This window comes from Sinocyclocheilus grahami, unplaced genomic scaffold (assembly GCF_001515645.1).
Source record: "Sinocyclocheilus grahami isolate Dianchi unplaced genomic scaffold, SAMN03320097.WGS_v1.1 scaffold1.1, whole genome shotgun sequence".
In the NCBI taxonomy this organism is placed as follows: domain Eukaryota; kingdom Metazoa; phylum Chordata; class Actinopteri; order Cypriniformes; family Cyprinidae; genus Sinocyclocheilus; species Sinocyclocheilus grahami.
The window spans coordinates 2,949,571-2,968,803 of NW_015505180.1; the positions used below are offsets into that span (position 1 = coordinate 2,949,571).

Sequence of the window (19,233 nt, forward strand, 5' to 3'; positions counted from 1 at the left end):
GGGATCAGATGCTGAATAAACATCTAATGCTTCTTCACATTCCAAAATTCATCAACATACAGAATTGACTACCACTTGTTGGCTCAATCTAATTCTCACACAACTGCTTCTGATGGTTTCATGACAGTTTGATTCTTTGTAAGAGTTCAGAGGCTGTTACGAAAGAGAGATGGTTCTAGCAGACAGTTGTCCATTAGTTCAGAGAGGCTCTGGTATCCGAAACTACCGTTTGAATGCAGGCCATCTCCTTTAGGGCATTTGGGTGGTTTAACAGCAGTCGTAATGGTCTGGTTACAGCTGTTTAAAAGGAGAGGTCTGGCTCATAATGCTTCAATAGGACTTCTCATAAAATACTAGAGGCTTCCGGACTTTCAGAAGGTGGATCCAGACATGCTAATTCTGTTGGGAGGAGAGAAAGAAAATGGGACAGTTATGGTGTTTGGAGGACTGATTTGAGAGAATGTGAATATATACACCCAGATGAGCACACCCATATTCCAGAATTGGGGAATATTGCAATAAAGGCAGTGGTCCTACTAATGCAATTTTTCAGTAGCATGACAATCAGCCATCTCTAAAATAGTACTGCTTTTCCAACAAGTATATTGTAGCATGCAATAGTGGAAAAGGGAATAATCAAACATGTCAAAATAAAACAATCACCGTCACTTGTGGTCTTGGTTCCTGAAACAAACCCAGTTAAGAACAAGTGATGAAGCCTTCTAGCTAAACAAATTCAAGCTACTGTATAATTTCAGGGCAACATCCTTAAAGGGATAGTTCAACCAAAAAGGAAAATTCTTGTCATCATTTACTCTAGGGATGTAACGTTTACCGGTTTGACGATAAATCATGATAAAATTCCCCATGGTTAGTATTACCGTTTCATCTTTTAATTATCATTAAAACCATATTAGATTACCGCGATTTGAACAACTCGCGATAAATAAATACTGTCCAGCATAAAGCACAGTTTTAAGTAAGTGTCTCACGTGCGCACAGCATGCAGAGTAGTTTCGTTTTGAGTGAAAACAGGGCGGAAAAGCTGGGAGGTTTTAAAAGAGTGCTAAGGGAATTATACAAATTAAAATATGAATGAATTATTTATATGAATGTACCTCTGAAAGTTCTGACTGTCTTCAGAAACGATTCAATGGCATTTTGTTTTCATTTTCGCTCCATGTAATACCTAAAGGAAGTGTTCTTAATTGCAATACTGCTTTGTCCACGGAGGTTACGGGAAACAGCTCTAATTCAGCTTTTCCATCAGCGCCACCTGCTGTCAGCGAGTGGATTTACAGAGACCTATATTTACATTCAGCCTGTGTGCACTTTCTGTCTGGCCAAAAACAGACCGAATTTGCATGCCCTGCTGTAAATTTTGACTGGTTGATGAAAAACAAGGATTCTATACATTTAAACAATTCAGATAAGTTATCTAGAATTATTTATGGAGCAGATAAAATACATATAATCATTTAATAATCAATTATCATTTTGACATATCTTTTCTTTATTTAAAGGCTGAAATGTGAGGTTTAGCTTTTTATTAAACTTTTTCAAAGCTTTATTTGAACATTTACATTAGATACTTCAACATGCTATTGCATGTTGTCAGTCAAGTTGTCATTTAAAATCCGAACATCATTGGTAATGTTATTGTTTTAATGATTATGCAAACAAAAAGTCATTTTATTTGTTGTTTGTTGAGTTTTAAATATAAAACTTGTTGAAGTGATTTATGTGTCGGTACATTTGTAACATCTCCAGCACATTTTAACAATACCGTGATAATACTGTTAACGTGATCATTTTGGTCACTATAATAGTGATAAGACATTTTCCTACCGTTACATCCCTAATTTACTCACAGTCAAGTTGTTCCAAACCTGTATGAGTTTCAAGTAGATTTTTGAAAAATATTGGTAACCAAACACGTGACGGTAGCCACTGACTTCCATATAATTTTTTCCCATACTATTGAAGTTAATGGCTGCCATCAACTGTTTGGTTCTTCAAAATATCTTCTTTCCTGTTCAACAAAATGAAATGTGATACGATATTGCTTAAAGTCTGTAAAATCTATTTCAATTATATTTAAAAATGAAAATTATATAACCAATTTGTTTCACATTCTTTCTTGGAAAAGAAAGAATCACTACAACTTCTGAAAGTGACCAGCAGTGTTTTAGCATTACATAAAAAGTAATGTCACAAATCAGAAAATGTCATTTTAACATCAGTGTGAACATACAAACAAAAAAAATGAATGACACTAATTTTATATCATTATAACTTTGCTTTCCATACACTTTAAGTACTTCTTCAGATACCACAGCAAAAACTATAGTCTGAGAAAGTTCAAACAACTCGGTGTTCACGCACCATCTGAAACGCGTCTCTGTGTGTGTGTGTGTGCGTGCTTTGCACATGTGCAGCACAACTGAAGATATGCTGTGCGAGATGCGGCTTGTGCGTGCGCTTCAGGGGTGAGTCAGACAGCAAGACGAGACGGCAGAGTTGTTTTCTGCAACTTATTGCACTTAACTCTTTTTAACGTCAAGCAATTCTCTGCTATATGCGTTGAACTAAAACTTTGACCTTTTGCAACGTTTTGATTTAAGTAGCCTATTATTAAAATGATTCAGATATTGCTCGCTCTTGCGATATGCATATTGCGATATTTACATTTGCAATATTTCGATAATTTTGATATATCGTGCAGCCCTAATCCACACACCCCACAATGCCTTGTATTCACACACAAATGCAAAGAATAACCCCTTCCACAGATACTATGCAGCCCAGCTAAAATAGACATGGTAATCTAAGTCCTGCATATCTTTAACTGGCGCTGAATGGTAGAGTGGAGCCCGTATACTCCATTACTGCAGTATGATTACAGAGCTCTGGCATTCGCTTCACCTCGGGATGAATAACCCTCCTCATGAATGAGCACAGTCAGGAATATTCTCTTTCCCTCTCTCTCTCTCATTCTTTTGGTGTCTCTGTCAGCTTTGATTTCTCACTTCCTTTCAGAAAATATACAAGAATTTCACAAATATGGAATTGTGGCTAATATATGCTGAATTTAAAACAGAGAAAAACGTATTTTTTCTGCACTCAGAATTTCCAACAAGAGAACACTTGAGCATGATTTATTTGTACTTACAAGACAGAAAACCAGTGTATTAATAATAAAGACAAGCCCATAATGAATAACACAATGACTACAAGTCCCATGATCTATCTACGCTGTGTGTAATCAGTGATGTAACAGAAGAAGCCATGTGCACTGTCACCCTACTGAGCTGCAAACAGGCTTTATCAATTATGGAGGACACAGAGGAGAGGTAGACCAAACAGAGCTCCACTATAAATAGACACATATCAAATGTATGACGTGTCATGGCTATTTTTAGACCCAATGTGTTCAAACTGTAGTTTAGACCTACTTCCCTCCTTCTCTCTCTCTCACTGATAAAGGTCTAATAGACATTCTTTTGCCAAGATCATATTCTACACAGATACACAAACATGGATGTGAATGCTTAGCCAATGTATTGCAAGACTGAGATGGCATACGCTACTTTCAGAAGTTTGGGGTCAGCGAGATTAAGATTTTTTTTATTCAATAAGAATGCAATAAATTGATCAAAAATAACAGTAAATACATTTATACGGTTACTATATATATATTATATATATATATATACATAACATCTCAAATAAATGCTGTTCTTTTGAACTTTCTAAAGAATGGTTGAAAGTAATTTCGTTTCTAAATATCACTTTTCAATTCAATTTATACAAAGAAATAAGCACTGCAGTAATTAAATATTAATTTGCTTATCTCCAAAGCTCACTTGAATTTGTTCAAGAGCATTAGACGTGACGTTACGATGCCATGGCAGCTTTAGGAAGGCTTTCTGGAGGTCACTGACTGTTTTGTTTCCCAGAATGAAAAGGTGAGGCTGCATTCTCCTACTTCTCTGTTAGCTCTGTTCCCTCCTTTCTTTTCTGAGGCTGTAGGTGAATAACAAGCTTAGCAGAAGAGGCTGGTGTGTGTGCGTATCTGACCCCAGACACACTAACAGGCCAGCATGTTGTCGGCGGTGTGGATCTCAGACCGCTCCCAGGTCATTATTGTGCCTCAATTCTCATTTGCCATTTGTAGGCTTTACCCACATAACAACCACAGCAAAGGTTTCCAGCTCTGCCTCAGAACAGACCAACTGCAGCTAAACTTGCCTCAAAAACTGCACAAACAAGTCATTAAAACTAAAACAGACACAGAGTGAGAGTGAGAGCGAGAGCGAGAGCGACAGACAGGAGGGGCTGTACCAACATGTTATGGTGTGGACACTTAAACCGCGTCAGCCTCAGGAAAACAAAAGACAACTAGTTTGAGATATACTACTATATTTTTTTACATTTCTTGAAGATAACAGCAATGCTAGCTTTACCAGGCACCCCAAAATATTGAGATATTGTTTTCTTATGATCGTGTGAATGTGATAAGTTGGTCCAAAGCAGACTGATATTTATAATAAAAGTCTTTTGTTTAATCTCAGGCAGTCAGGCATGATAGATGTGAATAGCTTTCGATCACTAGAATGGGTTGTTGTCGCGCGACAGGAAATGGTTATTTTCTCTCAGATAAGTGAAGCTATTGCAACATGCCACAACACACGGCAAGCGAAAGAGAGCTGGCTGCCATGGCAACCGTCCCATAGATTCATAAGCACGGAAAGAGGCCTAAGTTTTGCTGTCATCAGACTTATTCAGGACACACACATATTGAAGTCTCTTACAAATGAGTTGTGTACTTTCACATAGGGAGTTTCTCTATAGGGCTGCTCAGTTTCTCTGCAGAAAGGGCCGACTCAAAACCACTGTATTTTCCTCTGGGGTTTGGCATAAGCAGCTGCAGAGAGAGTGATAAAACTGTTGCATACAAGGACACGCACACACTCAACATGCCCATATTCAAATATGTACTCGGGCACACACACAGTTTCCCCTGCATCTAAAGCATGCTGTCCTGCAGCATATTTCATCATTAAGTTTCAACACTTAATCCTCTGCTCCAGTGACTCCAGCTCTCTCACATCATTTCAATAATCTGCATCTGCGGTGAGCGTCCAAACAAACACACACATGCACAACTGCGAGCCAACCCACCAGTTTTGGGCACACAAAATAAGGATGGGGCACAGTGGTCAACCAGTTGACTAGTCATCCAACAACAGACAATTTTATATTTGATATATTCCTATATTTATAATAATTAATTAATTAATTAATATTATTATTATTATAATTATTATTATTTTAAACTATTTATCTATGAATTTATTTCAATTTTATATTTTTAGATGTCTGTCAATTTTGAACATATGTAGAATGGCATGTCTACAAAATTGTCTGTTCACCCATGCTCACGTGCATAAATCAGTAAAACAGAAGGACAGGTAGAATAAGCCAAAGGGGAGCATACAAGTCGTGTCTAAAGGATAATGTGACCTTTTCCCCACCACCATCTACCATTCATGGACAAATTGAAGCCTTTTCCACCAGCCATCACTAATCGACAACCGGCAATCTAGGGCCATCATCCTGAAACAACCCGTCTCTACTGCCTGAACAATTTTACAGTGTCTGAATCACGCCCTTTGAACTGCGCATCTCCTCAGTGGCGTCTCCAAGGGCCGAAGAATTCACTTCAGTGCACACCTCATGGCTAAATGCACAGAACCTCATCAGATAACGCACACACTTCAACCCATCTACACACAAGCACACACTTTCCCCTCAGTCCTTCATGCAGGGCGCTGTCAGACAGACTTCCTGTGCCAGGTCTGCTTCAAGGTTAGCTGCTCATTGCATTGAGTGAGTGGCTGAGGTTCTGTCAGCGGCGAGTGGGCCTACTGGATGCATTATCACCTCGGCAGGGGAGCTTCTCCGGCCCTCCTGGTCTCCACCTGTGAAGCGGGCCGCCACGAATGCCTCACGCAAAAGGATTAGAAGCCTGTCAACTTCACCCCTGGCTCGACACGGATGCGCTGACCGCAGTTAATAGGTTTAATTTCACCCTTTTTGACATAGCTACCGGCCAAAGGAGAGGATTGAGGCCTTGGCCATATGGCCTATTTATTTACTTATTTGTTTATTTAATAGGGACCATGCATATTCATGAACATTGTTGTATAAATATACACCATGTAAATATGCCAGAATTAGTAACAATAACTACTTTTCATCTGCAGTCCCTATTATATTATTTATTATATGTAAACACTCAAAGGCATCATGAGGGTCTTTTGAAAGGATAATGTAGATGCCAATGCGAAGAACTAAAGGGACTGGAGAGCTTTAAGCCAACGTATAAAATCAAATGTGGTGACCATGTTACTGACTGAAGTCCTGCAAGTTATTAAGAATTGGGAAAGAGCAATCATTACACAACATGATTTTTGGCAGAACAAAAACACATTGGCCAATTTCAACTTCCTGACTAAACTTTGTTGTACTAGTGCAACAAAATGAAGGACAAAGGATAAGCTTTATGTATATAAATTAAATAAAAAATACAAAAGTGCAAATTAATATTATAAAAGATTCATTTTTTAAAAATGTATATTATATAAATCTAAATAAATATAAAACATAAATACCTTAATTTGCACTAGATACATATATATTTTTTTAATTTAAAAAAGAGAGAGACATATGGGTTGGGGGATGAATGAAGAACAAGGGAGCAAGAGGGGACAAAGAGGTTCCAAAGTCCCAAAACCACATCTGGTCTGGGGGTCCGCCACAGTGCCAGGGCAAACGCAGCAGTTCGTGTTTTCAGCTCTGTGATTTTAATGCAGACGGCCGTGTGTGTGTGCGCACGTCATAAAAATGTGTCTGTGATATTCTCCGGAGGGTTTAGAAGTTGTTTACTGCTTCTCTCTGGGGTTTGGCTACAGCTCTGTCTTTTAACGCAGTGAGACACATAATATTCTGCCATTGCACCTCCTCTTGGAGTCAATCACTCAGAGAACGCTAACTATAGTTGGAGAACCACGGCCATGCTGAATGCTGTAAGCTTTGGATTATCCCGTACAAATTTAAAATAAATACCTGGTGGGGATTCTGCTGTCGTGTTCCACCTAAGTAATCCTAATACCAACATTTACATTCAGAAAATACTGCATTAAATGAAAACAAGCAACAATCACAGCAACACACACACAAAAGAGAGACATCACAGAACTTTCTTTTGTTGTTCTCCAATATGAAGTCTCAACAGGTCTACATTATCTAGTGTTTTTGTTGTTGTTTTTCAATGAGCTGCACTACTGAAACAAGCCACTTAAAGACCCCAATGAAGTTGACTGACTAGCAGTTTTCCTTTTCTAAGCATGTGCTGATGTATTTGCAATTAAAACTTCCTTGAAAATCCCTTTTCAATAGCAAATAAGCTTAATTTGCTACTTGCTAGTCAGTTGCAGGTGGTTTTAGAGGATGAAACATTTTTATTCTAGAGACTGGACAAAAATCCAGTGCAGGATGAAGGATCTGCCTTATTGCTCCAATTTTCCAGAATAAAAAGGCGGCAAATTTATTTAAACTGCTTAATGGATTTATTCAACATTTTAGAGGTAATTAGCATGCGAATGCCACAACTAACCAACATGCATCAAAAGCTACAAAACTCAAATTTTGATTTTATGGAGTCTTTTTTTCCGCCAAGTTCCCGTACGACTATCTCATAAATGATCAGAGTTGCTCCAGATAATATTTACTTTTCTTGATGAGCTCATCTTCAGCTAGTAAACAATTTACTGAGTGTGACGTGCTGGCAGCCTATAAATCACCATGCAAAAGGAACGGTAATAATCTCATTTTCATTGATTAATGACTGCCAGTGCGGACTATTTTCTTGTTTTGTCTAAAAGGCAACAGTGACATCATCTGCTGTTTTCCCGCAGAGATCTGCAACAGCCTCAGCCTGTGCAGGGATTCCCATGGCCCTCTCTTACCACGCTTACCAACCGTTCCTCTCTACATGCGTCAAATACAACAGCAGATGATTGCCGAGCATGACCACTGTTGCAAAACTCGCTGGATCTAACGTTCTTACAGAGCGGGATGCAGTGAAACATGATCAGATCTTCTCATTTGTCATAAAAAGCCCAATGTCAGCAATTACACAAAACTTGATAGACCTATGAGGCTTTTTAGAAGTGTACAGCAATGACACACTCCTTGAATCAGTCAACTCGGTGGTTTCTCACTCTCCTGCAAAAGAAACATGAGTCCTACCTTTTTCAGACGACCCCCTTTGGTCCCCACAAAAGCCAGAGAGTGGTTCTTGTACACGTAGGCGATAACTGATGTCATTTTGTCATTGGATTCGGAGAACAGTGGAATTCCACGCACCATCTCTGAGACGCCGAGTGGGGCGTTCATATCCAGACCACAGAAGTTGTCATCGATGGTGAGGAGCTAGAAAGGAGAACAATAAATAATGTTTAATTCATCTAGAGCAGAGTAGATCTAAAACTAGTCAACTTAATGGTTATAAAATGACAAGTTGAGTCATTTCTAGTTTAAAGAAATGTAATGAACATTAGCAAGGATATGGAAATTGCTACAAATGTTATAGACAAAAATGTTTCCCTTTGACTAGTTTATGATGCAACATACATGTTTACCGGACCATTTGCAAGGCATTTTCACAGCAAATACATCATTGTCACTACTTAGCAACAATTCAGCCAGTCATATCTAAAATGGGGTTGTGAGGTTTATCGGATATAAGACCAAGTGCATTTATCATTTCAGGTGGAAAAGCATCTTAAAAAACATCTTTTAAACATGGCATTTCAGGTGATGCCGTGCGACTTTATTTGACATGTAACATATGGCTGGGAAAGTTGCCAGAGTCAGCCAGAATGGAGTGATTTACAGCTTCTGATATTGAAATAATAATTTGGTAATGCTTCCATATGTCAGTCTGCTGCAAGGGCTTCGGAAACAACGGCATCCATTGAAACGGCTGCACAGACCTCAGGATAAAATGTCAAACAAATCGAAAGCATGATTAATGATGCCCAGGGCTTTGACTCATTGAGGGCATGAAACCATAACACTTCTCAAGCGCTGCCAAATATGATACGCTCACGGCCTTTAATTCATTCATGAGTGTCTCCTCAGGCTCTGATAAGGCCTGCTCAGAAAAAAAGTTTGAATGTTAATTTAACTGATTTTTTTATATTATGCAAATTGATTAATTTAAAATCTTTATCTTTCAGAACAAAAGAAAAAAATAAAACAAAATAAAATAAATAAATTTTACTTGAACACAAATTCCTTCTAACTGTTCACTAACAATTACTCAGCGCATGTTGTTCTAAAGAAAAAACTCCCAATATCTATCAAAAAGATATTAAAAAGAAAAATCTGCAAAGTTTTCTGTAAACACATTCCACAAAATTAATGGGAAAAAGTAAAAAAAGGCAGACTTTACACAGATTATGCATAATGCAACATGTGAGACCAAGTAAAAATCTTAAATGTTCTTTTATTCTGTAAAAGGTCAGAAAAATTTATCAGCAGTACACATAGATTTCATACATGGCATAATATTTTAGTCAAACCACAGGGGAGAAAAAAAAAAGATACTATAAAAACCTCCACTGTTTGTGTGTCATCTATAGTTGTTTGACATACATGATGTAGTTAGGCACTTTAAAAGGTCTAATTTCATTCTGAAAGCGTGAACCATAACTGCCCATTATTAAGCAGCCTAACAGGTGTCTCAAGCTGCTTTATTAGCATTCATATTTCAGTTTTTAATGGCATATACTCTCAACTGGATCATGAAATACAAGACAGCTTGAGCTGCGTTTTGCCCCCAGGCACCAACCCACAGCACAGTCCCCAGTGATGAAGTAGGCAAAGGGCAATCCTGAGTGATGCCCAGGTTGTGAGAGGAAGCATCTGGATGTACATTAATCACTTACAGTCTCTTTGTATGTACTTATATAATGTACATACTCCCTTGATGAGAGTTCAATTATATCTGAAGTGGCATTTATCTTAATAACAGCGGCTCCCAGCTAATGTTGTTTGAAAATCCAATGAAGGCCAAGGGACAAAACTGTAGCTGAGCAGCAGACTGGATGAACCTCGGAGAGATGCGATCAATCAAGTGACCGGATGGGTCTTTACATGCAATATAGCAAATGTCTATTTGTCAGTGGTCAGGAGATACAAGACCCTTCATTAAGCAAATGGAAGACAGGGGCTGTCTCTCTAAAATGGCGGTTTATGAGTGATCGGCCGAATCGATAGCGAACACCGCACTCAATTCTCAGTTCACTCAATACAAGCCGGGATGAAGAATAAATAGAGAAACGAAGGAGAGAGTAGAGAGGGAGAGAGAACAGGAAAATGTTCAACATTGTATATGTTTTTTCCTCTCTCTCTTTCTCTCCGCAGATGTCTGACCTTTAGAAATGTTCTGCTGTCAGCCAAAGTCTGCGTGCTGCTTGGCTCACCAATGCCAGCCCAGAGTAATGGTGCTCATTTCTAGTGCACGGCTCTTGTTAGAAAGCCACAGCTACATGAAAGATCTGTTTTCTGCAGTGTTAGTCTTTCTGCAGATGTCTCTTGTCCATGTATCATTGCGGGATGTTGAGGCAGCAGCAACCTGCTTCTATGTGCACACCTGCTTACACATGCAAATAAAAATAAAACTCGACCACAATCATGGCCTCCAGCACCCTTCATCCTGCTTACACGGGTCAAAATATGTAAAGCCCCAACGCAGCACACTGGTAGCAACAGCTACAAAGACTTGCCACCTTTGAGGTTAAGACTGAAAAAGAAAACTGCGCTAAGAATAAACACAATGACAGTCATAGTTGTGACACAGACTAATGCCTTTTGGCATTATGGATATTTTATCAGAAAACCCAGGCCTTCGCGTGGCAGGACACATATGCCTGTGACACAGACTGGGGGAAGGGAGCATGAGTCTCGACGTCTTCTCATTGGCATATGCCACGATATTTCTGGCAAGGTGAACAACATGCCAATCAGACCCTATGTGTTGCAATCTAATGAAATAGGCTTCCTGTATGTCAACCTTTCAGGAAGCGGACACGTTTTCATTACGTAGCCACATAAACATGACATTTCCTCTCTCCCCATCCCGACATAAATAACATCTCTCAACACCCCATGCATGAGAGGGGGCGCCCTCCCTGCCACCCTCCTCTACTTCTTTGCACTCTCCGTTTCTCTGCCTTTTATGCTTTCTTTCTGTCTACAACTGCCTCGCTCGCTCTCGGCACGGAGCGGACGAACAAGCTGCAGCATTATTGCCAATTTCACACTGCACGTCTGAAGGTGTACAGGAGAAGGAGGGGGGAAAGAAAGAAAGGAGGAGGGAATGGTTTGATGAGCGCAACAAAAAGCTTCTGGATCGGCGTAGGCGCCGTTTTTTTTTTTATTTGAACTGGTTTCAGAGAACGGGGAAGCAGAATCAGGTCATTCGGACCGCTCGCTGCCTGGCTACGTCCTGCAACACAAAGGCAGCTCTCTTTCCTTGCGCCGGCATCTCTGTGTCCCTGGATAGTAAGACACCAAGTGAAAATCTTATTTGTATTTATTTATTTTTTTTAAGCTTTTTTCCAAGTCTTTTTGTCCAATTGGAGCACACAGAAGACTAACCTTGAAGAGCATCTGGCACAAGAAGTAAAAGGAACCCTGGTTGCCGGTCTGGGGCACGAACTACACACTTTTTAGTTCAAAACGCCTTTTGTATTCCTCTCTGTTAGCTGAGAGGGCGCAAAACATTTTAATGCGCTATTAATAGATCGCAGTTTGATCAAAATGCACAGTTTATGCAAATAAACCCTGATCAGTGCTGCGAGTGTACATCATTCAGATTATGATTCGGCTCTTCAAGAGCTAATTCTGCACAGTCATATAATTACCCTTTCAGAGTCTTTCCTTTTCATGCTCAAGTAATATCTCACACAGGGATTGTTGTTAGCAACAAAGACATTATTTCCCACAAATCTCAGCTCCACGTTCGACGTAATTATATCAACACTCAGTCAGCTCGAAGCACAGCAATCCTTGTGCTTGTACAATCCAGAGGAATTTAAGAGGTTGTTTTTTGTGTCCGTTATGCGTTTGATTGGGAGCATTCTTCACTCGCTCTGTCTTAATGGTTTCTATCAGGATTGAATGATTGATAGACAATCATGCTGACTCTCCACGGAGATGAACCATTCAGGAGAACAGCATAATGGCACTCTATTAGGGATGCACAAAACCTCATATTTTCAAATTGGACTATTTGTTGGGTTTCCTGAACAACTACTTCACTCATCGGTTTTATAATTAGGCTGATTTCGGGTTTGTCTGACGCAACATGTTTTTTAAGACACATAGAGATGGCTTATGTTTAAAATCCAGGGGTGGCCAGCTCTGGCCCTCAAGGTCTACTTTGTTTCAGAGTTTAGCTCACCTGCCTGTAACTTTCTAGTAAACTTGAAGACCATGATTAGCTTGTTCAGGTGTTTTTTTTTAAGGGTTGGAGTTAAGCTCTGAAGGACAGTGGACTTTGAGGATCAGAGTTGCCCACACCTGACCCTGACAGAACACAAGAGAATGGAGCAGGGGTTGAGAGACATTTTATAATTGGACTATTTTTAACTTGACAAGTAGGGAGGCATGATATATTGCTTTATACAGTATATAGATTTTTTTAATTTATCGGTAGATATGGGATAATTAATTTCCGCATGCTCATTTCTCCTACTTTTACATTTAGATTGCCACAATTTAATACTCACTTACTCTTCAAAAACAGTAATAATTTAAAAAAAAAAGTTATCTTTTTTCTGTAATCTTTAGCAAATCACAAAATGAATATCCATTTCCATACTGTACATTGTTTTATTAAAAATGCAAGAGATGTGAGATGAGAGAGGAGCCAAAACGAATGAATTTGATATTTGAAGTTGTTAATTTTAACCTTTTTTTTTTTACATTATTTTTAATCATAAAAATGGTCTAACAGCTAAAGCACCAGCACTAAATATATAATTTATTTGAAAAAATTTAAATAAATAAATCATGGACTCTGAGGCGTTTTTGGGGCCCTGGAGATGTTTTGACATGTCCTGACATTTCTGCTTATTTCAGTTAATTTTAACGGCTAAAGTCTGATTACACTGTATTCAGCGTTATCACCCATCCCTACACTCCCATGCCATCCTTTTTCCACACCGCTCTTTTGAATTAAAGGCCTCATTATCTCTGTTTCCATCCTTCTGTGGCGTCTACCCAGTGCTGACTTTACCAGAGTACTCGGCTAAGAATAAATGAAAAGATGTGAGTGATGAATATCGCACAACTATCTGCAAGTAATGACGCTTAATGACTTAATGACTGTGAACCCTTTCGGTAAGAAAGAGATTCTGCAAGCTTCCGCTTCCATAGCAAAGACTTCCATTTGAAAGCACTTTGTCGATATTATTTGATCCAACATTGGCCTTTTCTGGGCAATATCACTACTTCCAACTTAATTTGCGAGCTTCAAAGAAATTGTCAAAAGATATCAAAATGAGAGTTAAAGATACAAAAGTCAAACCCCGAAATCCCATCTTATGGCACTATGTTAGCGTAAAGATATACAGTGAAGTCCAACATCTAAATGCAGCCACAGGACAGGATTTTCACAGATCTGTGATGGTATCTAAAAAGCAAGCAAGTTGTGCTTCAAGCTTCTTTAAACATGGATATTTAAAAAATCTTCTGCAAGACCTACTTGTAAATTAAAACTGTCAGATTTCTGCAATTAAAACATGCAAAGCTCAAGAGACCATACAGAAAAGAGTCATTTGTTTGATTTGGTTGAGTAAAGCTCAATGACAAAAACGCATTCAGCATCTGTCAATTATGTCACCGCATACATCATTCTTTGTGGATCAATGAAACCCCTGGGATGTGAAATGTTAGCCCTTATGAAGAAAGACGTGTTTGCATTTGTGCGCTCAAGCTATTTTTTGAGGTTGTGTGTTGGATGGATATGAAAAATTCATGCATTTATTAATGATGACGGCAGGTTTATACTGCACATAGTGTTTTCCGAGATCTCAACCTTCAGAAGCAACACTACGGCAATGCAGCTCGCCACTTGAAAGTGTTTGTAGCTGTGCTTGTGTACGCATTCCCATATGTCAACATGGGTATACATGCATACATAAAGTTCAGGATGGCTCCAATGAATGAGGAAAAGGTGGCAAAATTGGCATACTGCTCAAAAAAGTGCTGGAGCACATAACCTTTTCACACCTACATGTAAAGTGAGATTCGTCTGATTAGAAGATAATGATCTTATGATGGATTATGACCTTTGCTGCAGTACTTACAATGGGAGATGTAATTACTGAAGCCAATAAACCTGGAGATCGACTTTAATGAATGGAAATGCACTACACAGTGCAAGCGACTGATTAAAACCATGTCACACCATCCCATAAAGTGGTTTTCCCAGAAAGCGTCACAACAGAGAAACTTGGCGAGGAACTGGAGCCATGTTAATGAAAAATAAAGAAATCTCAGGAGGACTAAAGTATTTCAGACCGATAAACTAGCATGTTGTCCAATTTACAGTAGGGATGTGCGCGATGACTAATTTGACTGTCGTTTAAACTAAAGTTTTGTATCCGACTAGTTGACTAGTCTAAAAGCAAGAAACCTCTGTGCGTGCGTGTAGCATATATAATAGCCTATATTTGAAATACTTAATCTATGTATCACACTGTCAAATCCCTCAATGAATTCCGCTTGCCACACACTTGCCTCGCGTTATCATCATTTCATTTTAGGTGGTCGTTAAAAAGAAAACAAAAAAAGAAGAGCATACACTCAACGTCGGTCAAATCATAATTTATTTACTCAAATCAGCTGGGGAAATGCAGGACAATGGAAAATCAATCAATAGCCTGACAGAATTCTTAATCTTCATATAACGTTAGCCAACATATTAAAAACACAAGTCAAAAACAATCGGAAGGTTTATCAAGAAATAGCATTAAAACGGCTTTTAAAAACATACTACGTGTAGGCTATATTGTCTAAAAACAAAGCAATGCAACAATGCCCATTTTACTTACTCAGACCATGCGTTTTTTGTTCAGTGAAATTATCAACGTTGTCTGGTGAAAGACGGGACCTGAGGCGATTAACAATAAAATTCCTGCACTTGAAAAAATGTGCTCGGCAGGAACTGAAGTCGCAGCCACGCAGAGATAACGAAAAGCAAGCCGATAGAGTTTCAGAAAGCACATGGACATCCCGCACCATGGGTGCCACGGGTCTTCGTTAGAGGAATAGACGGTGTGGACGGGATCGCAGCGCCGGCGGGCTGTAGTGAATGACGTGATTGACATTTGCTGGCTTTGGCCAGCCTCTAAGCTAACGCCTACGTGCCTGTATTGAATATGATTATGCATCGCTCCAGTAGAGTTATTGTAAGAGAATTTGACATTACACAGTTTACACACAACTTTTCAGTTTCCTTCTAATTCAAAATAATCCCACACCTTGCTCGTCTTTCGCATAGTCATTTTTGAACTCGCCGCAACTAGCACCAAGAAAACGCACGTGAGGTCTGAGGTAAAAATGTAGTTTCCGCCCAGATAAACTTTTAAAAACAATGTATTATTTTTCAAACGTTTTATTTTAACTTGCTATTTAAAATGTTTTAAATGCAATGCTAAAATTATGGTAATTTGAATGACAAAATCAAGGTTTTTGTAGTGTAATCGACTATTGTTATCAGTGTCGACTAGTAGGAGCTGTATCGTTTAGTCGACTAGTCGACTAGACCCGCACATCCCTAATTTACAGGTGCACTCATTAATTTTACCTACGTTTCACACATGAAAAAAATGAAGCACCACTCAAATGGAAGTCACTTTAAAACCAAGCAGCTTGCTGTTGGCCAATGGAGTGAATTTGCGTAAAATTTAAACCCAATGTGAAATCTGCAAGGGTAAATGTTTTGCCATTATGCAAAATTCTCTATCATGCAGATTGTGAATAGTAAATTTTTAGAATAGCAGCATTATCTGAAAACATTTGCTTTTGCATAACACTGCATGTCAGTATAAGTCCAACATAATTGCAAGACCAACGCAACACAGTAATTACAAAGTTCACCTTTAATGGAAAAAAAATAAGTATGACTAGCAGTTGGAAACTAACGGGAACTGACAGCCACTTCGATAGTATGAGGTTTAAAAAACTGATCTGTCTAGGAGGGTGAAAAGCGCTAATTATTTGGCAATAATATGTAATGAGCATGCAGAGAGACTGACAGCTGTAAGGGAACAGCCTATAGCCGGATTTTAATTACTTATAATTGAGATGATTAGGAATAATAATGAGACCAATCTTAATTTAAAATGTTCTCATCTCTCTGACAACAATGTCTCCATAAGCAAGCTGAGGTTGAGAAAAACACATAAATTAACGGGAAAAAAAATCCTATTAGCGTGTGGCGCCCTTGGTTGCTTCAATACATCACTCCAGGAGACAAGAAGGGTGAATTTACTGTGCCAGACTCATTTTCACACCATTTCTTTCTGCTGACATATGGAACATGGGGTGCTGGCAGAATTTTTTTACAGGTCAGATGTCAACAAAGAATGATCTACAGACACCAACACTTCCACACTGATAAATTCATTATGTGATACCGCCATGCACATTTGTATCATCACAAGTGATTCAAAATTATTTTTATCTTTTTGTTACAAAAATACAAAATCTCAATATTAACAGGAATGTAAAAGACACAACTGATGCAAAATTGAAAACAAGACTAGGGTTGGGTATCGTTTTTTTTTTCCCCGATACCGGTGCCAAATCTATACTTTTAAAATGGTTCCGGTGCCTGAACCGGTACTTATTAAAAATGAATTAAATAAATAAATAAAAATTCCCCCAAAAATGATGGATTGGCCATTAGCACTATAAACACATGATGTCAGTTTCATTCATACTGGACGCCAGAGGGCGCCCTCGCACAGAAAATCCACATATCCAGTCACAGAAGTAGCGGAACTCATGACCCTCCAGGAAATCCCTTATATGGACAAAGGCATGGCTATTATAGCTGTAACTGAACTAATATTTTCTGCCTTATTCTGTGACAAGAAGCCACATCAGATCACAAAAGGAAGCATTTGACTGGTGTTGTGGAGTAAAAAGGTTATAATGTTCTCTTTTGTTGGACAACAGGTTTGGAAATGTGAATACAAGGGAAGTTTAGCTTTAGGCATTTTAATTTAAGCATGTTTAGCTTAGTTAACGGAAGGCTACTGGCTGCCATCAGAGCAAGTGTAATTACTGCATTCACGCGGTCCTCGGATGCTCTCATTTCCCGAGTTGTGCTTTTAAGTCGGAATGTGAAAACAACATGGACACTCTCGTTACTACAAAGATTGTTGGATTTGTATTATTAGAGCTTTCAGACTTGAGTTCACATGCATTTTCTCAGTCGGGAAATTATTTTTCACGTGCGGTGCCGGTGATGATGCTTCTTACATCAGTTTCGGAGAACCAGAGGACAAATATTTAAATCGATCGCTAAGGCATGGCACCGAAATCTGCGTTCTGATTCGGTTCTAGTACATAGCAGTTATATAGGTACCGGTGTCATATTGGTACCGGCTTTTGGTACCCAATCCTACACAAGACACAATGAATATTAATTAATTCCTTGTAAATAATAGTTCAAATATTTGGCCTTGATGGAACAAATGGAACATTATAATTAACTTGTTTTTGTTAGAAATAAAAAGCAAGGCAGGCAGTGACGTTCCAGTCAATAACAAATCAACCCCATACACTTTAAAAAACTAAAAATAAATACAAACATCAGAATGCCTTTTGTTGTTCAGGTTTGAACACTCATCTGTCTGGGCCCAAAGGCACTTGGGAAGTCTGAGAAATGTTTGGCACAACCAAAGCTACAGTAGTCTTGAGTGAGCTTCAGATCTCTGCCTCTGCATTTGGATTCCCCTTTGGTGTATCTGATCTTTAAATAGCAGCACACAGCTGCCAGTTGTAACCCTGTGGGAGTAAAGCTGACTTATCGAACCCTGGATTTGGGATTAAGAGAACATGGGCCTGTCTTCAAATCTCATGAATTCATAAGTATTGGGCAAATTATACTTTCTTCGACTGTGGGATATTTATTACATAAATATTTAAGTAGAAAAAAAATAGAAAGGAGGCACCTTTGTATCTGGGCATGGAACATAATTAAGAGCTCATATCACATGTAGTGGTACATATTTCAAAGAGACACAATCTCTTCCTAAAGTGGTTGACAGCATGACCATTGTGTGTGACATGCCATGCCTCTGTGTATGTGCTTGAGAGACGACTCATTACCACGATCTAAAAAGATTTAGTCTAAGTCTGTTTTAAAGAACTGATGAAGATGGCTACTCTGTCTCACATGGTGAAATGCACACCCTTTCTTTTGTGAGTTTGTGTGTGCACATGTCATGTTTGACATTAACAGTGCCCCTTCATGCAGTCTGACTGTCCTAATGAGCAGTAGGGCTGCTCATCTGTTCATTAATTGGGAAAAACACACACCATGAGAGAAGAGAGCAACAGAGAGCTTGAAAGAGCCAGCAGAGCAGAGTACTGCTGCTGCCTCTGCAAATACATTTCTGACACATACACACACTAAATTTACCATGGTAACCATAGTTACTAGTTATTTCTACAGTAAAACTATGGTAATGTGACATTAGCAATCACTGTAAATAAAAAAAGACAGAAAAAGCTGCTTGCAGAGGACGAATCTTAAGTTTAAAACAGACAGACACAGTGCTACAGAACACAGGTGTCTCAGGATGTGTTTAACAGTTTTAAGTTGAATTTGTCAAGCTATCTTAAACACTGGGAAAAAAACAGTGAGATGCATCGCATCACAGATGTCCCTCTAGCACATTTATGTAAAAAAAAAAAGAAAACATGAAACACCATTAAAGCATTAAAATAGTTATGGAATTCATGCCAAATATTCTTATTGTTGGGTCTCAGAAACATTACATCATAGTTCATATATTTTTCTATATTATTTTTATATACATCAATATAATAGTAAAAAAGATGACTGCTAGTAAAGAA

The 19,233-nt window shown here is 38.7% G+C and overlaps 1 protein-coding gene across 1 annotated transcript in view; it reads right to left on the reverse strand.

Annotated features, from left to right (window-relative positions):
* LOC107592200 (plexin-A4-like) overlaps positions 1–19,233 on the reverse strand; it is a 246,564-nt gene that overhangs the window by 194,948 nt on the left and 32,383 nt on the right. Inside the window, exon 3 of the mRNA XM_016281641.1 lies at positions 8,317–8,499. Within this exon, the coding sequence (XP_016137127.1) occupies positions 8,317–8,499 (183 nt within the window). The remainder of the gene's footprint in view (positions 1–8,316; positions 8,500–19,233) is intronic.